The sequence below is a fragment of the Prorops nasuta genome, unplaced genomic scaffold (genome assembly GCF_024137725.1).
Source record: "Prorops nasuta isolate Cenicafe-Biocafe unplaced genomic scaffold, Cenicafe_Pnas_1.2 PNAS00071, whole genome shotgun sequence".
Lineage (NCBI taxonomy): Eukaryota > Metazoa > Arthropoda > Insecta > Hymenoptera > Bethylidae > Prorops > Prorops nasuta.
Window position 1 is genome coordinate 201,596 of NW_027116868.1, and position 20,909 is coordinate 222,504.

The window sequence follows — 20,909 nt, forward strand, 5'->3', positions numbered from 1 at the left end:
CCGTTGGTTAAAGATCGATACTATAATTATTCCCCAAAAAATGTCTAAATCATTTGATGTTATATCGAAACCATTTATTCGAGTACTTTCGATGATATATTTTTTTAAATCTATAGAAAAAAAAGTTCGAATAGCTTTACATATGAAGATTCACGAATAAATTTTTTCGTATTCTCTGAGAGTAAGTTTTCATCTTCAGGATAATTTTCATATTATTTTTCTCCATTTTGCCATACATAAGTATAGTTAGGTTCCAGTTTCGACTGATCTTCTTCATATCTATTTGATATCTGACGATAATTATTGTTTGGAATTTCATTATATGAAGTCTGAAGATCTTTAAATTCAGAATCAGAGTCAGAAATTCCAGAGTCATCATTTTCAGGAATAATTAATGCATCTAAGTATCCATCTTCACGCTCTTCGATCTCAACGTCTTATCGGTAACTAGATCGTAGCCGTTTTACTGATGAAGCAGACATTTCCTATATTACTTTCAATAAGTAATACCAGCTACGTTATATTTACAGTTATAAATAATATTTCCTGTTATATATACTGATATTAATAATATCAGTTCACCAATTAATAATAATAGTTCAAAATTAACCCTCGGTGCGCACACATCCCGAAAATACTATACTGCACACACTGGGTCAATTTGACCCAACAGCTTTGAATGATGGTTTTTCGTATACCATGCATGCAAGAATAAAAAAATTAATTTCTGTATTTACCCTGAACCTTTCTTTATTACATTATATAGTTCTTGTTAGACAAAATTATAATAAATTATTTGCAGACTGTTCAAAATACGAGCATGGCAGAGCAACGGCTTTCTTACTTAAAAATTGTGTAGTTATTTCAAATTTGAATTTTAAAAGCTCAAACATTTGGATTCTATAGATGAAAAGATATTCTTTAACGTAAAAATAATAAGACTTTGTTTGGTTTCAAAAAATATATTTTTTTCAACATATTAATGTGGCAGTTTTATAATATTACAAAATACTCTTTTGGACGAATTTTTATTAGAACAAAAACGAAGAAAACATTCATTATGGAAAAAGGGGTACTATGTTATATAATAAATATACAAAAATTTTAAGAATAATAAATTTTAATGAAATTTTACTCCACGCAAGCGCAAGTTGAGCAAAGTTTTGATCGGTGATCCAAGCACATCGGCCGTAAACAAGAGATGCACTGATAGCGCGTTTTTTTGTCAAATTTTGTCGGACATATTCGGCATCTAGTTCTTTTAGCTAAAAGTCCAGCATCCTGATTATTGCGAAATGTTTCATGGTGCATTTGCAGCATCATTTCGATAGCGATTTTTAAAGAAATTCGCAGGTTTGGAATTTTTTGGCGCACTGTAATCCAAGGTTTCACCAGATGCCAGATTATCTTCTTCATGCAAATTATTGCAGGAACTTTAGTTTCGTCCCCAGTTATGCTGTTCTTGCATTTCAGAAGAATTCTTGCATTTACCATTGCTTGATCTAGCATGGCCCAAAAAATTCTCAAAGGCCAGCGATTGCTTCGTCTAACTACTGTATAATTTTTGCATAGCGCATCAAAGGTGCCTGTCCCTCCTTTGGTGTTATTGTAGTGTAGGACAATTTTTGATTTTCCGTCTATAATCTCTTCCGAGTTCATAAACGAGGATGCCAGCAGCACAACTTTATTTTCTTTCGGGGTGAAAGACAGCAGAGTTATGCCGGAATTGGAAAAACAGAATTTTGTGCTTGGAAGTTCTTTTCTAGCAACTTTCATTTCCATTGGAATCTCTCGTTTATTTTTTCGAATTGTTCCAGTCATAGTCAGTTTATAAGGTTCCTCTTTCATCTGCTCGAATAATGGGATCGCCGTATATAAATTATCACAAGTCACACTTCTGTTTGAGCCATGAATTGGCTCCGTAACCTGACGTAAAAGAACTTGAGGCACAAGTTCGTCACGTTCAATTCTAACGGTCCCTTTTCCCAATCTCGGAATGGCATTTATCAAATAAGCAGTTCTGGCATCATTGAGCGTTATCAAAAGAAGACCGTATTTATCTGGCTTATTCTTTATATAAGTTCTAAAAGCACAGCGGCCACGAAAGCCAAGTAGCTGCTCATCAACCGTGCAATAAGTAGATGGTTTATAATTATTTTAGCAGTTATTGATGAATTTCTCAAAAATTCCTCTTACTGGGGCAAATTTGTCGGCTGAATCTCGAGTTGCTCGATCGTCAAATCTTAAATTTTCTGTTAAAAAGTTCCAACGACGTAGTGGGAAAACGCACCGATAAAAGGACGTTCCATTTTCCACTGACCACAAATCGAAATCACGAACTTTAGGTTGCTTCCATAACCCTGAGTAATACGTAACTGCAATATAAGCTCGTATTTCTGCTACATCAGTTGGATGGTGATACGATTGTTCTATGGATTCTTTTGCAATCAAATTAACAATTGAATATTCGATTTGAATATTTGTAAATTTGACAATATCTTCTATAATGTCAGGAGAGAAAAGAATTTCCCAAAACTCCTCTATAGTGGTAGCGTTTGCAGCGTTGTTGATTGGGCCAGAAACAATCACAGGAGCTACACCCGAATTGAGTCGATCTGACACTCGTTGAGGTTTTTTCAACCTCCATACATAACCATTATTTCCACGAGCTATGCTGTTAGGTCTCCCCGCAGATTCTCTTCGTTCTCGTGCCTCAAGCACTCGAAAAGACAAAACTACATTTTCAAGTTCTGATTCCAAATCATTTTCTTCAACTTGCTCATCCGAAGAATAATTTGATCCGTAGTCAAGGTCACTACCATCTTCAAACTCAGATAAATTGTCATCCACATCGGAGGGATTGTCATCTTCCACTAACTGTTGTGCAATTGTTCGATTTCTCAAAATTCGAGTAACCATCATAATTACTTAGAAAAAATTATTTAGTAAAACGATAAACCAAATTTTAGTGCTATTTTATTTTGCTTACATGAATATACTGCTAATGAATTAAAAGTACCCATAGGAACGAATAACAAAAGCCACTCAAAACAAGCGTACAGCGCACACTAGGTCAACTAGACCCAGGACAAAAAAGTAATTTTTTCTCATTTAATGGCACTTGGGTATTGACGTTGCAGCGTTAAAAACACCATACGTGATTATAATTAAGATATTGAACTAATAATTTACAGTACTTTTATGGCATTATTTACCTTTATAATTACCTAAAATGAGAGAAAAACCAAACCACGGGTCATTATAACCCAGTGTGCGCACCGAGGGTTAATGGAATAAAACCTTCGTTAAGCAGTGCTGTTTCAAAAGATATGGATACAATCACTGTAATTATAGAAGAAGCTTTTAATTGTTTTAGCTCGGAATATAAGAGATTAAAATCTTTTGAAGAAAGTACAAATCTTATTGTTCCAATTTCTTATGCTGTTAGCCGTCATATACAGCTTGGTAGAAAACGAAAAAGAAGTGCGACGGTGGTTACACCAAATTCTATAGAACTAGTGCCAATGAAACTGGTTCTAACAAAATTTTTAAGTTTACCAAACGTTTTTAATTACGCTGTAACTGAAATAAATGATACTAATGAAAATAGAATCCTTAATAGTACTTTGAATGACAAATTATGGCAAAATTTGAAGACTCGCTTTAAGAAAAAATTGTATTTGCTCTTTTGTTCTATTATGATGAGTTCGAGGTAAACAACCTTTCGGGATCTCATTTAGGCGTGGATAAACTAGGCGCAGTGTATTACAGTGTAGCTTTTCTCCTATATAAAAATAATAGTTTGTTAAATAACATTTTGCTGGCTCAACTACATAACAATTTGGACTAAAAAATTTGCGGAAATATTGTTATTTTCGATAAATTAATTCAAGAATTATTAATATTAAAAAAGAAGGTATAACTTTGAATATATGTAATGAGAAAATACAAGTTTTTTTTGTTGTTTTGGTGATTGTAAGTGAAAATTTGGCAATGAATGAAATCAATGGCTTTATAACAAGTTTTAATTCTGAATATCGTTGCAGGGCATGTATTGAACATAAGAGCGTTCGATTTTCACAGGTATCAGAAAATATTAATCTTTTACGAAACCGAGAAAATTATAAATTACATACAGAAAACTGTTTGTATGGTGTTGTAGAAACCTGTATTTTTAATTCATTGCCAAATTTTCATATTACGGATAATGTGATATTTGACATAATGCATGACTTGTTTGAAGGTGTGTGTCGACACGAAATAGGGAAGCTGCTGTATAAATCCATTGTAGTACAGAAGTTATTTACTCTAGATCTCTTAAACGATTGAATAAAATTTATCGCCTTTGGGAAAACGAGTGGTATTAATGTTATTCCATTTATTTCCGATGTTTCTGTTAGGAGAAAGTTTATTATTACATCTACATCTGAAATGAAATGTATCGTGCGAATTTTAAGCCTTATTATTGGCGACTTAATTCCTATTAATAACAAAATATGGAAATTATATTTGTTAATGGCAGAAATTGTGTCTATAGTTGTGTTGCCTATCTTTAATAAAGATGTTTGTAATTATTTGCAAGTACTTGTAACGGAACATCATGAATTATATTTAGATTTGTTTAATGAGAATTTGAAGCCAAAGCATCATTTCATGCTGCATTATCCCAAATTAATTAGATGTTTTGGTCCTTTAATGTTTATATCGTGTTTCAGATTCGAAGGGAAGCATAGGCAGCTGAAAAAAATGTGTAATTCTGTAAAATCCCGAGTAAATGTAAAGCACACTATGGCGTTAAAACACCAATTATTTTTAAACTATCGCTTCTATTGCAAAGATGGATTTTCGAAACGTGTAGAATATGGTGTTATACAGAAAAGAAGTCTATGTGAATTGCATCACTTTAAAAAGTTTATTCATGATATTTCTCTACAAGTACCAAATGATAGTTACAATATTGTCAACTGGGTATCTACATTCGGCACTAAATATACACCTGAAATGTTAGTAGTAATCAGTACAACAAATATTCATTTGATATTTACAAAAATTAAATATATTTTAATACATGGAAATAGTGAACTTTACTTTATTTTGTTATAAATGAATACTATTCCTTTCAATAATCATGTGTGTGGTTATGAGGTTGAAGAATCTTCCACTTGGAAATTCATTAAAGTAAAAAATCTTTGTGATTATTTTCCATGCAATACACACACAGTGGAAATGGACAATCATATGTAGCATATTTTTAAAGTCCAATTTAAATATACGGTACTGAAGTAACATTAACTAATCCGGGTATATAGTTACCTATACCTATATCTCAATTTATACGAAACATGTTGCATATATATCTATCTTTATTGGTGTTTTGATCGAACACTCTTTTGTATATAATAAATTGGTCTTATTTTCCCGTTATTCAATACTCTTTAAAATAAATTTCATTATTTTTATTAGTAATGTATATACATTATATGAAGATTTCAGAGTTTATTTAAGGTAAAATGAAAATTATGTGTTTGCTTTGTAAAAGATTTCCACGTATCGTCATTTTTATGTAAAGTATACTTCATAATGAGTTGTATCTTTCAGAAGTTTATAAAATAAAATACTAATATTTCAATAAAATAATTTTTCTAAGTGAATATAATGATAATTGGCTTGATGAATTAAGCAAAACATAATAAAGACAAAAGTATTGCAAGCATATTAATTAAACCTATACGCATTAAAAATCTGTAGCCTGCTATTATTTTTAATCAATAGTGTCACTAGCTTAGCTTTACAGTAAATGTTCTAATTTAAAAAATTTAGTCTCTCATAAAAATATATTTGTTGAAGTATTTTATATACTCGCAGTAAACAAATAAATATTTATTTCCCTATAATGTAATTGATTTTACAACTGCTAGATGGCCAGTCATTCATTGTACCCTTCTCGATAGTGGTCTTCAACTAACTATTCAGTTTGTATATAAGAAAACATCAGTTAGTATATTCCAATTGTTATAACAGATAAGTGAATGGTTTCAAATTATGTTCTATATGAGGTATGCGTTCTATAATGCATTATTTAAATATTAATTGATAATACAGGGTGTAACGAAACGACCGCATTATCTGGCAACTGGAGGTTCGGGGTGATAACCCGAGTGCACATGCAAAATTTCGTTCGAATCGTTCTAGGGGTTTAAAAGTTATTCGCGTTTAAAAATGTCCCTTTTTCGGTCCTTTTCGAACGACTTTAAAGGCACAATGCAGAGTAGAGAAAGTGAAGAAACAATAGACGAAAACCCCGCGAGAAAGGAACAATTATCGATCGCGCGCTATGATACTTTTGCTATTTATTTCTTTAATTTGGCTATTAGATTAATTTCAAAATAGCCAAATCCTCTTCATTACAATTTCAATTCAATTCAGTACAAGTATCATTGACTGAATTGATGGAAAGAGCGAGTTGTCGCAATGAAACGGAAAGTATCAGAAGCTAAGATGTCGCGCTAGCGCACTGATTCACTAGTAGGCGATGCATAAAGGCATTCTCTTCCTACTAACGAAGCTAAAGAGAATGATGTAAAATCAATGCATTGATGACAGAGAAAATGAGACTTACCGATTTAATGTTCACCATGTTCTTTTACACCGGAGTTGTTGGAAAAGCTTCAAACTGGCTCCTCGATGTTTTCCAGAAAGCACCATCACTGATTTTACTTTTAAACACTCGTGAATTTAATGAAATAGGTATTAACCTACGTTTTCTCACAATACTGGTTATTTTGACACTTTTCAACTATTTGAAGTAGGCTGACAGAGAGAGACACACAGAGAGAAAGAATAATCAATTATTAGTTTCGACCACTCATTATCAGCCTTCTTCACTTTGCTAACTTCTCCTCTCTCCACCGTTCCAACTATTTCACCTCAGAAACGTCTGTGTGTGAGTGTATAAAGACAAATGTATTAAATGAGATTTTCCGTTTTATCAATTTTCTGTTTGGAAAATTTAATCATAAAACATTTGAAAGCGCAATCCACCGCTTACTTAGCAGTAATTTAATATTTTGGCGCTGTCGATTAAACAGTCTAGTAGAGGGGGTACATACATGAATTAAAAACGCAAAGTTACTTGGATACTAAATAATTTTTTGACTGTAACTGTGTCACTTCTAGTATCACTGTTACCTAGTTACTAAATAATTTTAGTCGCATTACAGAGCTGAATGTAAGAAGACGTACTAAAAAAAAAAACAAAATGAATTATACCCCGCGTGAAATGGCAGATATCGTGGAAGTGTATTATCGTAGTGGAGCAAACCGAGCAGCAACAATAAGAAATTATGCCGAACGCTACCCGGAGCGACGGCATCCTGACGGCAATGTAATCGCACGGTTAATTCAGCGATTTAAGGACACGGGATCGTGCCTCATCTCTAATGAATGTGGAAGACCGAGAACAACGCGCACTCCAAGGATGGAAGAAGAAATATTACAAATATTCGAAGAGCATCCTGAAAAAAGTACGCGTAGTGTAGGAAGACAGCTCGGTGTAGATCACATGTCTGTATACCGAGTGTTAAAGGAAGATTCACAACATCCGTACAAGATCTGCCGCGTTCAAGAGTTGCGGCCTACGGATTATGCAAAACGAACTACGTTTTGTCAGTGGCTACTCGAAAGGGAGAGTCAAGAGCCAGGATTCAGCAGAAGAATCCTATTCTCAGATGAGAGCAAGTTCGACCATGAAGGAGTCTTCAATAACAGGAACAATCATTGCTGGAATCGAGTGAATCCCTATGCAACACAGCCTAGGGCATTCCAGAAAAAATGGAGTATAAATTTGTGGGGAGGAATTGTAGGAACCTATGTGGTAAGATGATAAATTTCACGGATATTATTTTTTCTTCGAAAAATTGTTAATAATTTAACTATTTTTACAGATAGGTCCTGTTGTGATTCCCGATCGGTTGACTGGGGAAATTTATACTCAGTTCTTCAGAACAGAGTTGCCAGAGATTTTAGAAGAGGTGCCATTGGAAATTAGAAGAGGCATGTGGTTTCAGCAAGATGGAGCTGCACCACATTACCACAGAGTCGCGATAGCAGCCCTGGATGATATTTTTCCACATAGATGGATTGGACGACGAGGACCTGTGGAGTGGCCCCCAAGATCACCGGATCTAAATCCGCTTGATTTCTTCTTGTGGGGCTACTTGAAGAATTCCGTCTACACAGGCATTGTTGATGACCCGGATGATTTGGCGGCACGCCTGGACATAGCCCCCGCAGACATTTCTGAAGAAATGCTGGACTCCATGCACTCCAACTTATTAAGAAGAGCGAGGCTATGCATTCAAGTCAATGGTCAAAATTTCGAGCATTTGCTGTAAGTATTAGTTAAATGTATGCTATTTTAACATTTGTATTCATTCTCTTTTGTAATTAACTAGAAAACTTTTTACAGCTGACATTTTCTTGAAGGCATGGCCTGCTTTTCTTAATAAGTTGGCCATGGAGTCCAGCAACTTCTTCTGGATTGCCAAGCAGGGCTATATTCCAGCGGATCGCCAATCATTCTAGTCATCAACAACGTCGTCGTAGAGGGAATTCTTCAATTAGCCTCACAAGAAAGATCAAGCGGATCAAGAACCGATGATCGTGGGGGCACTCTATGGATCCTCATCTTCCTATTCCACCTGTGTGGAAAGATTTCGTCGAGTGCTGCTCTCGCGACTGTGTTAATATGGTCCAAAATCCCATCCTGCTGAAACCACATGCCTCTTCTACTGTCCAATGGCACCTCTTCAAAAACTCTGGCAAATTTTTCCAGTCAACCGATCGGGAAAGTCCTCTCCACAAATTTAAGCTGTGAATCGCTTCTGGAACGCCCTAGGTTGTATTACGTGGGGATTTACTCGTTCCAGCAAAGATTGTTCCTGGCAGACTCCTTCATGGTCGAACTAGCTGTCATCTGAGAGAATAATCCTTCTGCAGAATCCTGGCTCTTGACTCTCATTTTCGAGTAGCCACTGACATTTGGCGACTCGCTTCACCATAATCCGTCGCGCCGCAGTTCTTGAACGCCGCAGTCTTGTACGGATGTTGTGAATCTTCCTTTAACACTCGGTATACAGACATGTGATCTACATCGGTCTGTCTTTTTTCAGGATGCTCTTTAATTTGTAATATTTCTTCTTCAATCCTGTATGTGCTTGCATGTTCTCGGTCTTCCACCTTCATTACAGATCAGGCACGATCCCGTTGTCTGAAATCGCTGAATTAACCGTGCGATTACTTTGCCGTTAAAACGTCATAACTTTGCGTAGCGTTTTGCATAATTTATAACTGTTGCTGCTTAATTTGCCCCACTACAATAATACACTGCCACGATATCTGCCAAAAATTTTATTTTATTTTTAAAAAAGTTTTTTAATTTGTTGTATTTTTTAAATTATTATATTCTTTAAATTATTGTATTTTTTAAATAAACCTTCAAATGTATAAAAAATCACTTGTTTTTTATTTAAGTAAACGTAGAAATTGAGAAATAAAAAATTTCCAAACAGAAAATTGATAAAACGGAAAATCTCATTTAATACATTTGTCTTTATACACTCACACACAGACGTTTCTGAGGTGAAATAGTTGGAACGGTGGAGAGAGGAGAAGTTAGCAAAGTGAAGAAGGCTGATAATGAGTGGTCGAAACTAATAATTGATTATTCTTTCTCTCTGTGTGTCTCTCTCTGTCAGCCTACTTCAAATAGTTGAAAAGTGTCAAAATAACCAGTGTTGTGAGAAAACGTAGGTTAATACCTATTTCATTAAATTCACGAGTGTTTAAAAGTAAAATCAGTGATGGTGCTTTCTGGAAAACATCGAGGAGCCAGTTTGAAGCTTTTCCAACAACTCCGGTGTAAAAGAACATGGTGAACATTAAATCGGTAAGTCTCATTTTCTCTGTCATCAATGCATTGATTTTACATCATTCTCTTTAGCTTCGTTAGTAGGAAGAGAATGCCTTTATGCATCGCCTACTAGTGAATCAGTGCGCTAGCGCGACATCTTAGCTTCTGATACTTTCCGTTTCATTGCGACAACTCGCTCTTTCCATCAATTCAGTCAATGATACTTGTACTGAATTGAATTGAAATTGTAATGAAGAGGATTTGGCTATTTTGAAATTAATCTAATAGCCAAATTAAAGAAATAAATAGCAAAAGTATCATAGCGCGCGATCGATAATTGTTCCTTTCTCGCGGGGTTTTCGTCTATTGTTTCTTCACTTTCTCTACTCTGCATTGTGCCTTTAAAGTCGTTCGAAAAGGACCGAAAAAGGGACATTTTTAAACGCGAATAACTTTTAAACCCCTAGAACGATTCGAACGAAATTTTGCATGTGCACTCGGGTTGTCACCCCGAACCTCCAGTTGCCAGATAATGCGGTCGTTTCGTTACACCCTGTATATTTCAGGAAAATGAGTAAAAAGTGAGAATGTCGAAGGTGAAGAAACGTATTGATTAAATGCAATTGAGGGACATAATAAAGGTTATGAAGAAAACAACTAGTTTCTCCGAGTAAAATAAATATAATGATATGGCTCAAAGTACTATGTATATATACTGACGTAGAGCTTCTAAGTAAATAATTAAATGAAGAGAAAATTAACAGTAACGAACAATTAATATTTTATTAAATTTGAAATATTTTATTGCATTACTGTAAACGAATATTTAATTGGTTGCAATAAATTAATTATTTGGAGTTATTATCTACAAAATTAAAAAACATAAAGTTCCCTTTAAATATGACGTGTTATCTTACAACATCATTGATACGTCATAAAATATCTATTTCAATTTTTTATTTCAAATCTGTACATGTGTGATGACAATAAATATTATTTTAATTATAGTGGCTATCCCATAAAATGAAATATATATTTATTTATCTTTACAAAGAATGACGTTTCAGTGACGTGAAGAATATGACGTCATAAAAAGTTTGTAGAACCAGAATATATTAATCGTTAGTGCAAATTAAATAACCCTTAAAAAAAACGTATAGTTGGTATACACAATTGTATATTCCTTATGGTTGTATAAATATATAATTGTCTTTAACGATTATGCATTTAAAGCACGATATAAAAGATTTAGGCATATTAAATATGTATTTGAATTAATTAAGCACTGTGTAAAAAATTGGAATTATTATCTATTAAGACCTAATAAATATTCATGTGCATAAAACAATAGATTCTTTCATTCCATTAAAATATATTGATCATTCATGGAGATAAATCGGTTTGAAAATTGGGACGGCCAAACTTGCTGTGTAAGTTACACGGTAGTGCTTGGCGTTATATGTCATTATCTACTTTTATATGTACTTGCCGTCGAGACACTACCGTGTCTCTTGATTAGAATTAAATAAATATTTACTTCGTGAGATTCGTTTAATCTAAATGTATTCATTAATCTCAACTAAATTAGTTGAACGGATACAAATCATGCAAATATTTATTCAGATACAATGAAATTCACTGCAATCAAACGAATATTTTTCTCAGTGATAGGGGTATCCAGTAAATGTTTGTGTGTGTCTAATACATAAATAGACTTTTCAATCGTGAAAAACTTTAAAATTTGTCTTCATTGAGCTAAATTTTGTAATCAAGAAAATCTACAGTTATAGGTCTGGTTACTTATTTTTGATCTGAAATTACACGTTGAAGTTTGATATAGCTTAATAAAGCTTCCATTTTTTTAAAGTAATGTCAGACAGAAAATATAATTTTTTATGATTATTTGTTTTATTTTCCACAAAAATGGGCTATTTTATACTAAAGCATAGTACAACAAGTTAGTTTGCTCCTACTGAAAAAGTTTATTTCCACAAAATATTTAAAAGATTTATTTGATTGAATTCTCTCATCGGTCTCTTAGATCACTCTTGAATATCTAGTTGTAAATATTTCGTAATAATTAAACAAATGCAGTCAGTTGGAATTGGATTAGGATTTCTGGTACGACAAACACCTACCAAAGCTAGTCAAACAGCACACTGCTTTAACTCGTTGGCTAAACGCAAGAAGCCAACGTAAATCGAAAGCGAAATAGATCTGATAAAACTATACTCCTGTCTTTTGTATTAGAGATATACTGAAAATGACGAAAAAATTAAACGAAAGAGACCTAAACCTATACGCATCCAAGTAATTTTTTTCCGTTTAGCGGATTTTCGTTTTTTTTTCTATTACCGGAATCACTTGATCATACGGACGTACATCTAATTTTGCTCTGTGTATTCCCTTCTATTCGTTTATTCTGGTTGCAATACAGCAAATTCTAGCATCCTTCCGTTGTACCATGAAACTTCAGAACTTTTACAACTTATGATTTACGGTATTTTCAGAAATATAACTTTCAAAATTCTAATTTTATATATATTGAGCTACTTTTCGTAATTATAAATTACAGTCTCAAATCAACTATAAAGATATGTAAAAACATTCGTTGCACCCGACTGTACTAAAACTATCTAATTACTAACCTGAAGTTGAGTTCTTCAATAACGCAGTTAGACGAATCACTCCATCAGATATTAGAGAATCCAATTTTGTTTGCTCATTCCGTATTATTTCTGCATCCGGAAATAAGTCCATAAAGCGATAACTGAAATAATTATTTTGATATCAAAATATTTACAATATATTACAACTTACACAAGAATCTTAAAAGCTGTTAATAATATTACATTTCCACTTGATAAGTAATGATAAAAGAGTCAATTCTAAGAAGAAAAATTTAACGGTATTTTTTATTTAAAGCTTTATTTAGAAAATACATAACCAATGGAACTTTTGATTTCTAAATATTTTCTAATCTTTTAAATTTTAGCTATATTTGTGAATGGTTTTAAACTAATCACTTAAATTATTCTTCGGAGCAGTACACTTCCGGAAATACATTCTGTCCAACATATCAACAAAGGTTTTAAAGGACCTTACTTCCTAATAGTCCAAGAAACAGGGAACGGCTCAATGTTAAATATGCAAAAATTAATACCTGGAAAAAAATATGGTTGTATGGGGAATAAAAAATAAAGGTGAGTTTCTATTTCGAGCAACTCGATCCTGAAAGTCGAACTTAACCTAAAAAATCGGCAAAGTTGCAAAAACCTGTTTTTTACACATAACTCGAAAACTATGGCTCTAATCGTAAAAAGTAAAATCAGAAAGTTGTAGATATTGAATAAATCTATAAATTTTGTTTTATAATAATTATTGCTATCTTTAATACTTTTCGAGTTATATTGCAAAAACCACTAAAAATCGGGTACTCTAGATCTCGTTAACTATCAGACTTATACACTTGTTATTTTGCATAAATATAGCCTATGACATGCTGAAAAAGTGTTTTTTTTTTAATTAAAAATTGTTATTATTTTTCGAGATACATCGATTTTTCGGAAAAAAGATGCTCTCGGAAATTGGTTCCTCTTCATCGTAGGGTAGTCGTAGAGAATCGATTGCGGGCTAATTTTTTTCCTTAAGAGTTGTACTTTCATGCTATTAAACAATTACAACGAATTTTTGCATTTTGAGTGCTAAAAAAATGTTTAAACAAATTGTACATTTTTTTTGCAAGTTTTTTTTACATAACTTGATCAATTTTTAATTAACCCATTAACGTCCAAAATGTCAAAATTTCTTGCACGTTTTCAAAGTGATTTTTTCCTATGTAATTGGCGTTGAAAAAATTCTTGAACCACATATTCTGATGTAAAATTGCATGCTCTTTCAGAATCCGTTGCCAGAATCATGATAAAACTCACAGGAAAAGAGATATGCTCGATTGAAACATAAAAAACACCTAAATTTTCGAAAAAAAAAATTTTTAGGATTTTTTTTCGAAGTTTTACGGTGAAGATATCACCTTGCGACCGTGATCAAAGGTGATCATGGGAGTTGAAGTTTAACAGGGAATTTTTTTGTTGACCTTGAACCATCGCTTCTTTACAAAATGGCGGAAAAAACGAATTTTTTTTTCAATCTTCATCAACTTTTTTCTCGAAATCTATGGTCTTTAGAAAAAAATTCATAAAAACAAAAATGCCTTAGAATCGCTCGAGAAACATTCTCAATTTTTTTCAGAATTTTTTGAGACAATTTTTGAAAATTCCATTTCACAAGTTTCCCGGAAAATCAAAAATTGTCTCAAAAAATTCTGAAAAAATTTGAGAATGTTCCTCGAGCGATTCTAAGGCATTTTTGTTTTTATGAATTTTTTTCTAAAGACCATAGATTTCGAGAAAAAAGTTGATGAAGATTGAAAAAAAAATTCGTTTTTTTCCGCCATTTTGTAAAGAAGCGATGGTTCAAGGTCAACAAAAAAATTCCCTGTTAAACTTCAACTCCCATGATCACCTTTGATCACGGTCGCAAGGTGATATCTTCACCGTAACACTTCGAAAAAAAATCCTAAAAATTTTTTTTTTCGAAAATTTAGGTGTTTTTTATGTTTCAATCGAGCATATCTCTTTTCCTGTGAGTTTTATCATGATTCTGGCAACGGATTCTGAAAGAGCATGCAATTTTACATCAGAATATGTGGTTCAAGAATTTTTTCAACGCCAATTACATAGGAAAAAATCACTTTGAAAACGTGCAAGAAATTTTGACATTTTGGACGTTAATGGGTTAATAAAATTGACTATTGTAGAAATCAATTTCTAACATTTTTTTACAAATTTAAAAAAAAAATCAATTTTCTAGGACCTTTTGGAGCCGAGATAACTTTTTTTTCGAAAAAATCTAGAAGGCTTAATAAACAATTTACAGAAGCGCGCTTCAAGGATGTTGATGTTAAATAGTTATATTTTCAATAAAAAAATACTAAAATACGCTTGCTCTGATTTTAAGTCTTAGAAATTAATGAGCTAAGTAAAGCGTGCGAGTGCGGAGCGCGGCAGCTGAAGCGGGCGGCGGAGTGGGGAGAGTTCCGCGCGCTCGAACAGAAAACTGATTTAGCGCGTTCAAAACGGATCGCGCTCATAAAAACATTAATATCTCGGCTTCTAACACTCGTACAAAAATCCTTTTGTACTTAATTTGGAGTAGCTCGGCGAGACAAATAAGAATACGCTATTTATTTTTGTCTTTGAAGTTAAACAAACCCGGAATCATTTAATTTTCTCATTAATTATAGTAAATTACCGTAATATTGAAGCCGCAGGATAGTTATACAATAAGTGACATAAAAACCAAAAATATACTTCACAGTAATTTATAGTAATAAGTTTAAAGTTTAATTCATCAAGTTTTTACATTTCCTTAAAAAAAAAACGCGCCGAGATATTTACCGCCAGGTGGTGAGGAAACGATATCATTTAATGTAATTCCAGTATTATCAAAGCAAAGAAACGTATCAAGAAACCATAGAATATTGTATATCTGTAAATAAAGAATTCATTGCGATGACGTATATTTTTATTAATTATTTACACACCACCCAATAGCCCGCTGTTCAAATATTTGTTATTAATTCTAAGATATACTTTGTACACATTAAAGATAAATTACTATGAAGTATATTTTTGGTTTTTATGTCACTTATTGTATAACAATCCTGCGGCTTCAATATCACGGTAATTTACTATAATTAATGAGAAAATTAAATGATTCCGGGTTTGTTTAACTTCAAAGACAAAAATAAATAGAGTATTATTATTTGTCTCGCCGAGCTACCCCAAATTAAGTACAAAAGGATTTTTGTACGAGTGTTAGAAGCCGAGATATTAATATTTATATGAGCGCGATCCGTTTTGAACGCGCTAAATTAGTTTTCTGTTCGAGCGCGCGGAACTCTCCCCACTCCGCCGCCCGCTTCAGCTGCCGCGCTCCGCGCTCGCACGCTTTACTTAGCTCATTAATTTCTAAGACTTAAAATCAAGCAAGCGTATTTTAGTATTTTTTTATTGAAAATATAACTATTTAACATCAACATCCTTGAAGCGCGCTTCTGTAAATTGTTTATTAAGCCTTCTAGATTTTTTCGAAAAAAAAAGTTATCTCGGCTCCAAAAGGTCCTAGAAAATTGATTTTTTTTTAAATTTGTAAAAAAATGTTAGAAATTGATTTCTACAATAGTCAATTTTATTAATTAAAAATTGATCAAGTTATGTAAAAAAAACTTGCAAAAAAAATGTACAATTTGTTTAAACATTTTTTTAGCACTCAAAATGCAAAAATTCGTTGTAATTGTTTAATAGCATGAAAGTACAACTCTTAAGGAAAAAAATTAGCCCGCAATCGATTCTCTACGACTACCCTACGATGAAGAGGAACCAATTTCCGAGAGCATCTTTTTTCCGAAAAATCGATGTATTTCGAAAAATAATAACAATTTTTAATTAAAAAAAACAACACTTTTTCAGCATGTCATAGGCTATATTTATGCAAAATAACAAGTGTATAAGTCTGATAGTTAACGAGATCTAGAGTACCCGATTTTTAGTGGTTTTTGCAATATAACTCGAAAAGTATTAAAGATAGCAATAATTATTATAAAACAAAATTTATAGATTTATTCAATATCTACAACTTTCTGATTTTACTTTTTACGATTAGAGCCATAGTTTTCGAGTTATTTGTAAAAAACAGGTTTTTGCAACTTTACCGATTTTTTAGGTTAAGTTCGACTTTCAGGATCGAGTTGCTCGAAATAGAAACTCACCTTTATTTTTTATTCCCTATACAACCATATTTTTTTTCCAGGTATTAATTTTTGCACGCACTTGTCTCTATTTCCTGGACTATAAGCGGAGAAGGCTTCCCCACACACCAAACAGCCTACCTGAACTAGCATCGGATCTAGGGCAATAAATCACAGACCATAAAGAAAGGCAAATTAATTATACCTGTTACTCCAAATGGTAATACAAATTTTAAACTTTTACATTGTTAATTAAACATTTTTTAAATTATTGTTAATGCATTGCTTCCATTTTTATGATGAAAATAAACCAAAACACGGCGTTAATAGGATAATTATTTCTATATTAATTAGGTTCTACATTTTTCACACACATTCCTTTAAGTTCTAATGGTAAACCAGATTTATGTTACTATAATGCCACACATATAATATTTATTTTGAACAATTCTGAACTCTTTCTTCCATAGTTTAGATTTGATATAATGATTAACCCATTAACGTCCAAAATGTCAAAATTTCTTGCACGTTTTCAAAGTGATTTTTTCCTATGTAATTGGCGTTGAAAAAATTCTTGAACCACATATTCTGATGTAAAATTGCATGCTCTTTCAGAATCCGTTGCCAGAATCATGATAAAACTCACAGGAAAAGAGATATGCTCGATTGAAACATAAAAAACACCTAAATTTTCGAAAAAAAAAATTTTTAGGATTTTTTTTCGAAGTGTTACGGTGAAGATATCACCTTGCGACCGTGATCAAAGGTGATCATGGGAGTTGAAGTTTAACAGGGAATTTTTTTGTTGACCTTGAACCATCGCTTCTTTACAAAATGGCGGAAAAAACGAATTTTTTTTTTCAATCTTCATCAACTTTTTTCTCGAAATCTATGGTCTTTAGAAAAAAATTCATAAAAACAAAAATGCCTTAGAATCGCTCGAGGAACATTCTCAAATTTTTTCAGAATTTTTTGAGACAATTTTTGATTTTCCGGGAAACTTGTGAAATGGAATTTTCAAAAATTGTCTCAAAAAATTCTGAAAAAAATTGAGAATGTTTCTCGAGCGATTCTAAGGCATTTTTGTTTTTATGAATTTTTTTCTAAAGACCATAGATTTCGAGAAAAAAGTTGATGAAGATTGAAAAAAAGAATTCGTTTTTTCCGCCATTTTGTAAAGAAGCGATGGTTCAAGGTCAACAAAAAAATTCCCTGTTAAACTTCAACTCCCATGATCACCTTTGATCACGGTCGCAAGGTGATATCTTCACCGTAACACTTCGAAAAAAAATCCTAAAAATTTTTTTTTCTCGAAAATTTAGGTGTTTTTTATGTTTCAATCGAGCATATCTCTTTTCCTGTGAGTTTTATCATGATTCTGGCAACGGATTCTGAAAGAGCATGCAATTTTACATCAGAATATGTGGTTCAAGAATTTTTTCAACGCCAATTACATAGGAAAAAATCACTTTGAAAACGTGCAAGAAATTTTGACATTTTGGACGTTAATGGGTTAAACTAGACCTACTGTTAAAAATAAGATAAACTAATATCTCCGTTTACTTTTGAAGAAGAGCAATAATAATAATAGTATAGTAGCTGAGAAACATATATCAACTTTCAATGCATAAAAAAGTAACTAAGAACAGTTATTAACATAAAAAGAGGATTGTCTTTCGATCGTTGTGTTCGATAGAGCTTTAAATTGACAACTAAAAAAATGCTCAGTATATTTTTAGACATCGTATCTGTTGAAGATCGGAGATGTGTTGGTATGAGCGATCCGGGTTTCACGAGTCGCATCGCTCAGCGCACTCTCCGTCTCTGTACCACACTCCCCACTTTAGTATAACGTCGCCAGATGGCCGCCTCGCGGAGTGTTCTCACTAGTTAAATTTTACCCGTACAATATATAACTCCACGAGCCGCGCCAGTTCGTCCTCTCGATTACTCGAAGCTAGCGCCTTGCTCCTATTTATCCTTTTCGTTATTACAGTGCTCTTAGCACTATCGTATCTTTCGATTCTGGGACCTTGTTCCCTTAACTTTTTGAAATTTCACATCTGCGTATACCACTTTGGTTGCACAATCTTATTCCTATGCTTCTTTATACTTCTGGTTATTAGTTTTTGGAGTAACAGGTATAATAATTTTCTTTTATTTATGGTCTACGGTTTATTACCTTAGATTCGATACTAGTTCAGGTAAGCCGCTTGTTGGGGAAAGCCTACTCCGTTTGGAAAATAAAGTCCTTTAAAACCTTTGTTGATATGTTGGATAGGACATATTTTCCGGAGTGTACAGTGTTATTTTTCTAATTTACTTGACCGTGAGTAAATTACAATCCCACAAAAAACAAGCATTGCTTGTAAAAAATGACGGCAAGTACATAAATCGTCTAGCGTAAAAAATATAGTAAAATAAAATATTCGAATTAAAATAGTTAGTGAAATCCAAATGTTAGGCAAGTATATATTTTTACCGTGGCAAAAGTTAAAATTTTGAAAGAAAAATAGTAACATAACAAAGTTATTTGTCGAGTCCGTTGTATGGAATCGTATTAAATAGTCAAATTTTGAACTTACGAAAAGCAACGCTTATATTGCAAAATAGCGACTTGCACACAAACATTACGGGCCCAGCAAATAACTTTTGTATTACTATTTTTTCTTTCGAAATTTTAACTTTTGCCATGGTAAAAATATATACATGCCTAACATTTGGATTTCACTCATTTTTTTAATTGAATTATTTTATTTTACTATATTAATTATGCTAGAGACGGTTTATGTACTTTCGTCTTTTTTTACAAGCGAAGCTTGGTTTTATGAGACTGAAGTTGGCCCACACTTTCAGCCCACGCTCTTATGGACGCCCGTTGAGAACCACTGTGAATGCTTAATTGCGCCGAAAACTTCTACTTTTCGTCATTTCTGTCAATCAAAAAGCTTAGATGGTTTATAAAACAATAAACTAAATTTATTTGCATGATAAAAAAATACCCTTTAAAACGTTTTTCAGCAATAATCAATATAAACCTTAGCGAGTTCACCGTGAGCTGTCGCACGAGACGGACGTGTTTCGAGTTTATTTGCACTATCGGAATGCAGCGTGTTCCTCATCTAAAATTCGTGACTAGTTGTCTACCTTTTCATTTACATTGGTCATTTATAATAACAATTTTATTGTTTTTTTCTGCGCTGTTCGGTGCGGTTGCTTTCGGTGGGAGGACAGCTTTGGGCCAGTGATATTTTTGTTTGAATAGTGGGCCCTTTTGACTACAGGAGAGCTTACTATATACCTCGTTACTGAATATAAGCACCAATCAAGAATCTGCCAATGGCGGACAAGTTAATATTTATGTCTCAGCTACAAAAAACCTATGTATTTCCTAGTAAAGAACGAGCTATCTTGATGGACGCGAAAGAAGTCCTTACCTTAAAGGACTATATGTTGGCTATAGGTAATATAATATCCCCTGTTAACATCAGATTTGTATCCAGAATCTCCAACGGAAGGATATGTACGTATCTCGCAAATAAGGAACTAATAACTAAACTAGCATCAAGAAAAGTCCAACTAAAAATTGGTGCATATGAAATAGGAATAAGACCACTAGTATCAAAAGCCAAAAGAATCTTCTTAGCTAATATGTGTCTCATAATTCCGCACAACATAATTGAAAATAAATTAAAAGAAATGAGTATAAACTGTGTCTCGAATATGAGTTTTGTGATGGCCGGATGTAATGAATTAGGATATACGCACGTACTAAGTTTCCGAAGACAAATCTATATTCATCCTGAGGACATTTCTAAGCTACCAGATAGTATTCAAATAGCGTTTGACAATACTAACTACCACATATACATTACCACAGATAACCTGATTTGTTTTGCTTGTAAAGGTGAAAACCAGTTAGTCAAACAATGCCCAAAGAAAGTTGCCACAAATTCTATCACAGAACCTTCTGTAATACCTACATCAAACGATAATAACTCTGAAATTAATGAAACAGTCACAGAGACAAATTTGAAAGATATTAATACAATTGTTGCAATGGAAACCCAACCAATTTCCTACAAACATCCATTATCGATTACCAACTCCACAATCATGACACTACTATAAATAATAAAAAAATAGATGACGATATTGACCTCAAAGGTGAGGCATTAGATCAATCCC

General features: G+C 33.0%; 1 protein-coding gene across 1 annotated transcript in view; it reads right to left on the reverse strand.

Moving 5' to 3' along the window:
- LOC136784771 (ATP-dependent RNA helicase SUV3 homolog, mitochondrial-like) overlaps window positions 1-20,909 on the reverse strand; it is a 154,492-nt gene that overhangs the window by 31,403 nt on the left and 102,180 nt on the right. The window contains exon 5 of the mRNA XM_066745660.1: window positions 12,559-12,680. Within this exon, the coding sequence (XP_066601757.1) occupies window positions 12,559-12,680 (122 nt within the window). The remainder of the gene's footprint in view (window positions 1-12,558; window positions 12,681-20,909) is intronic.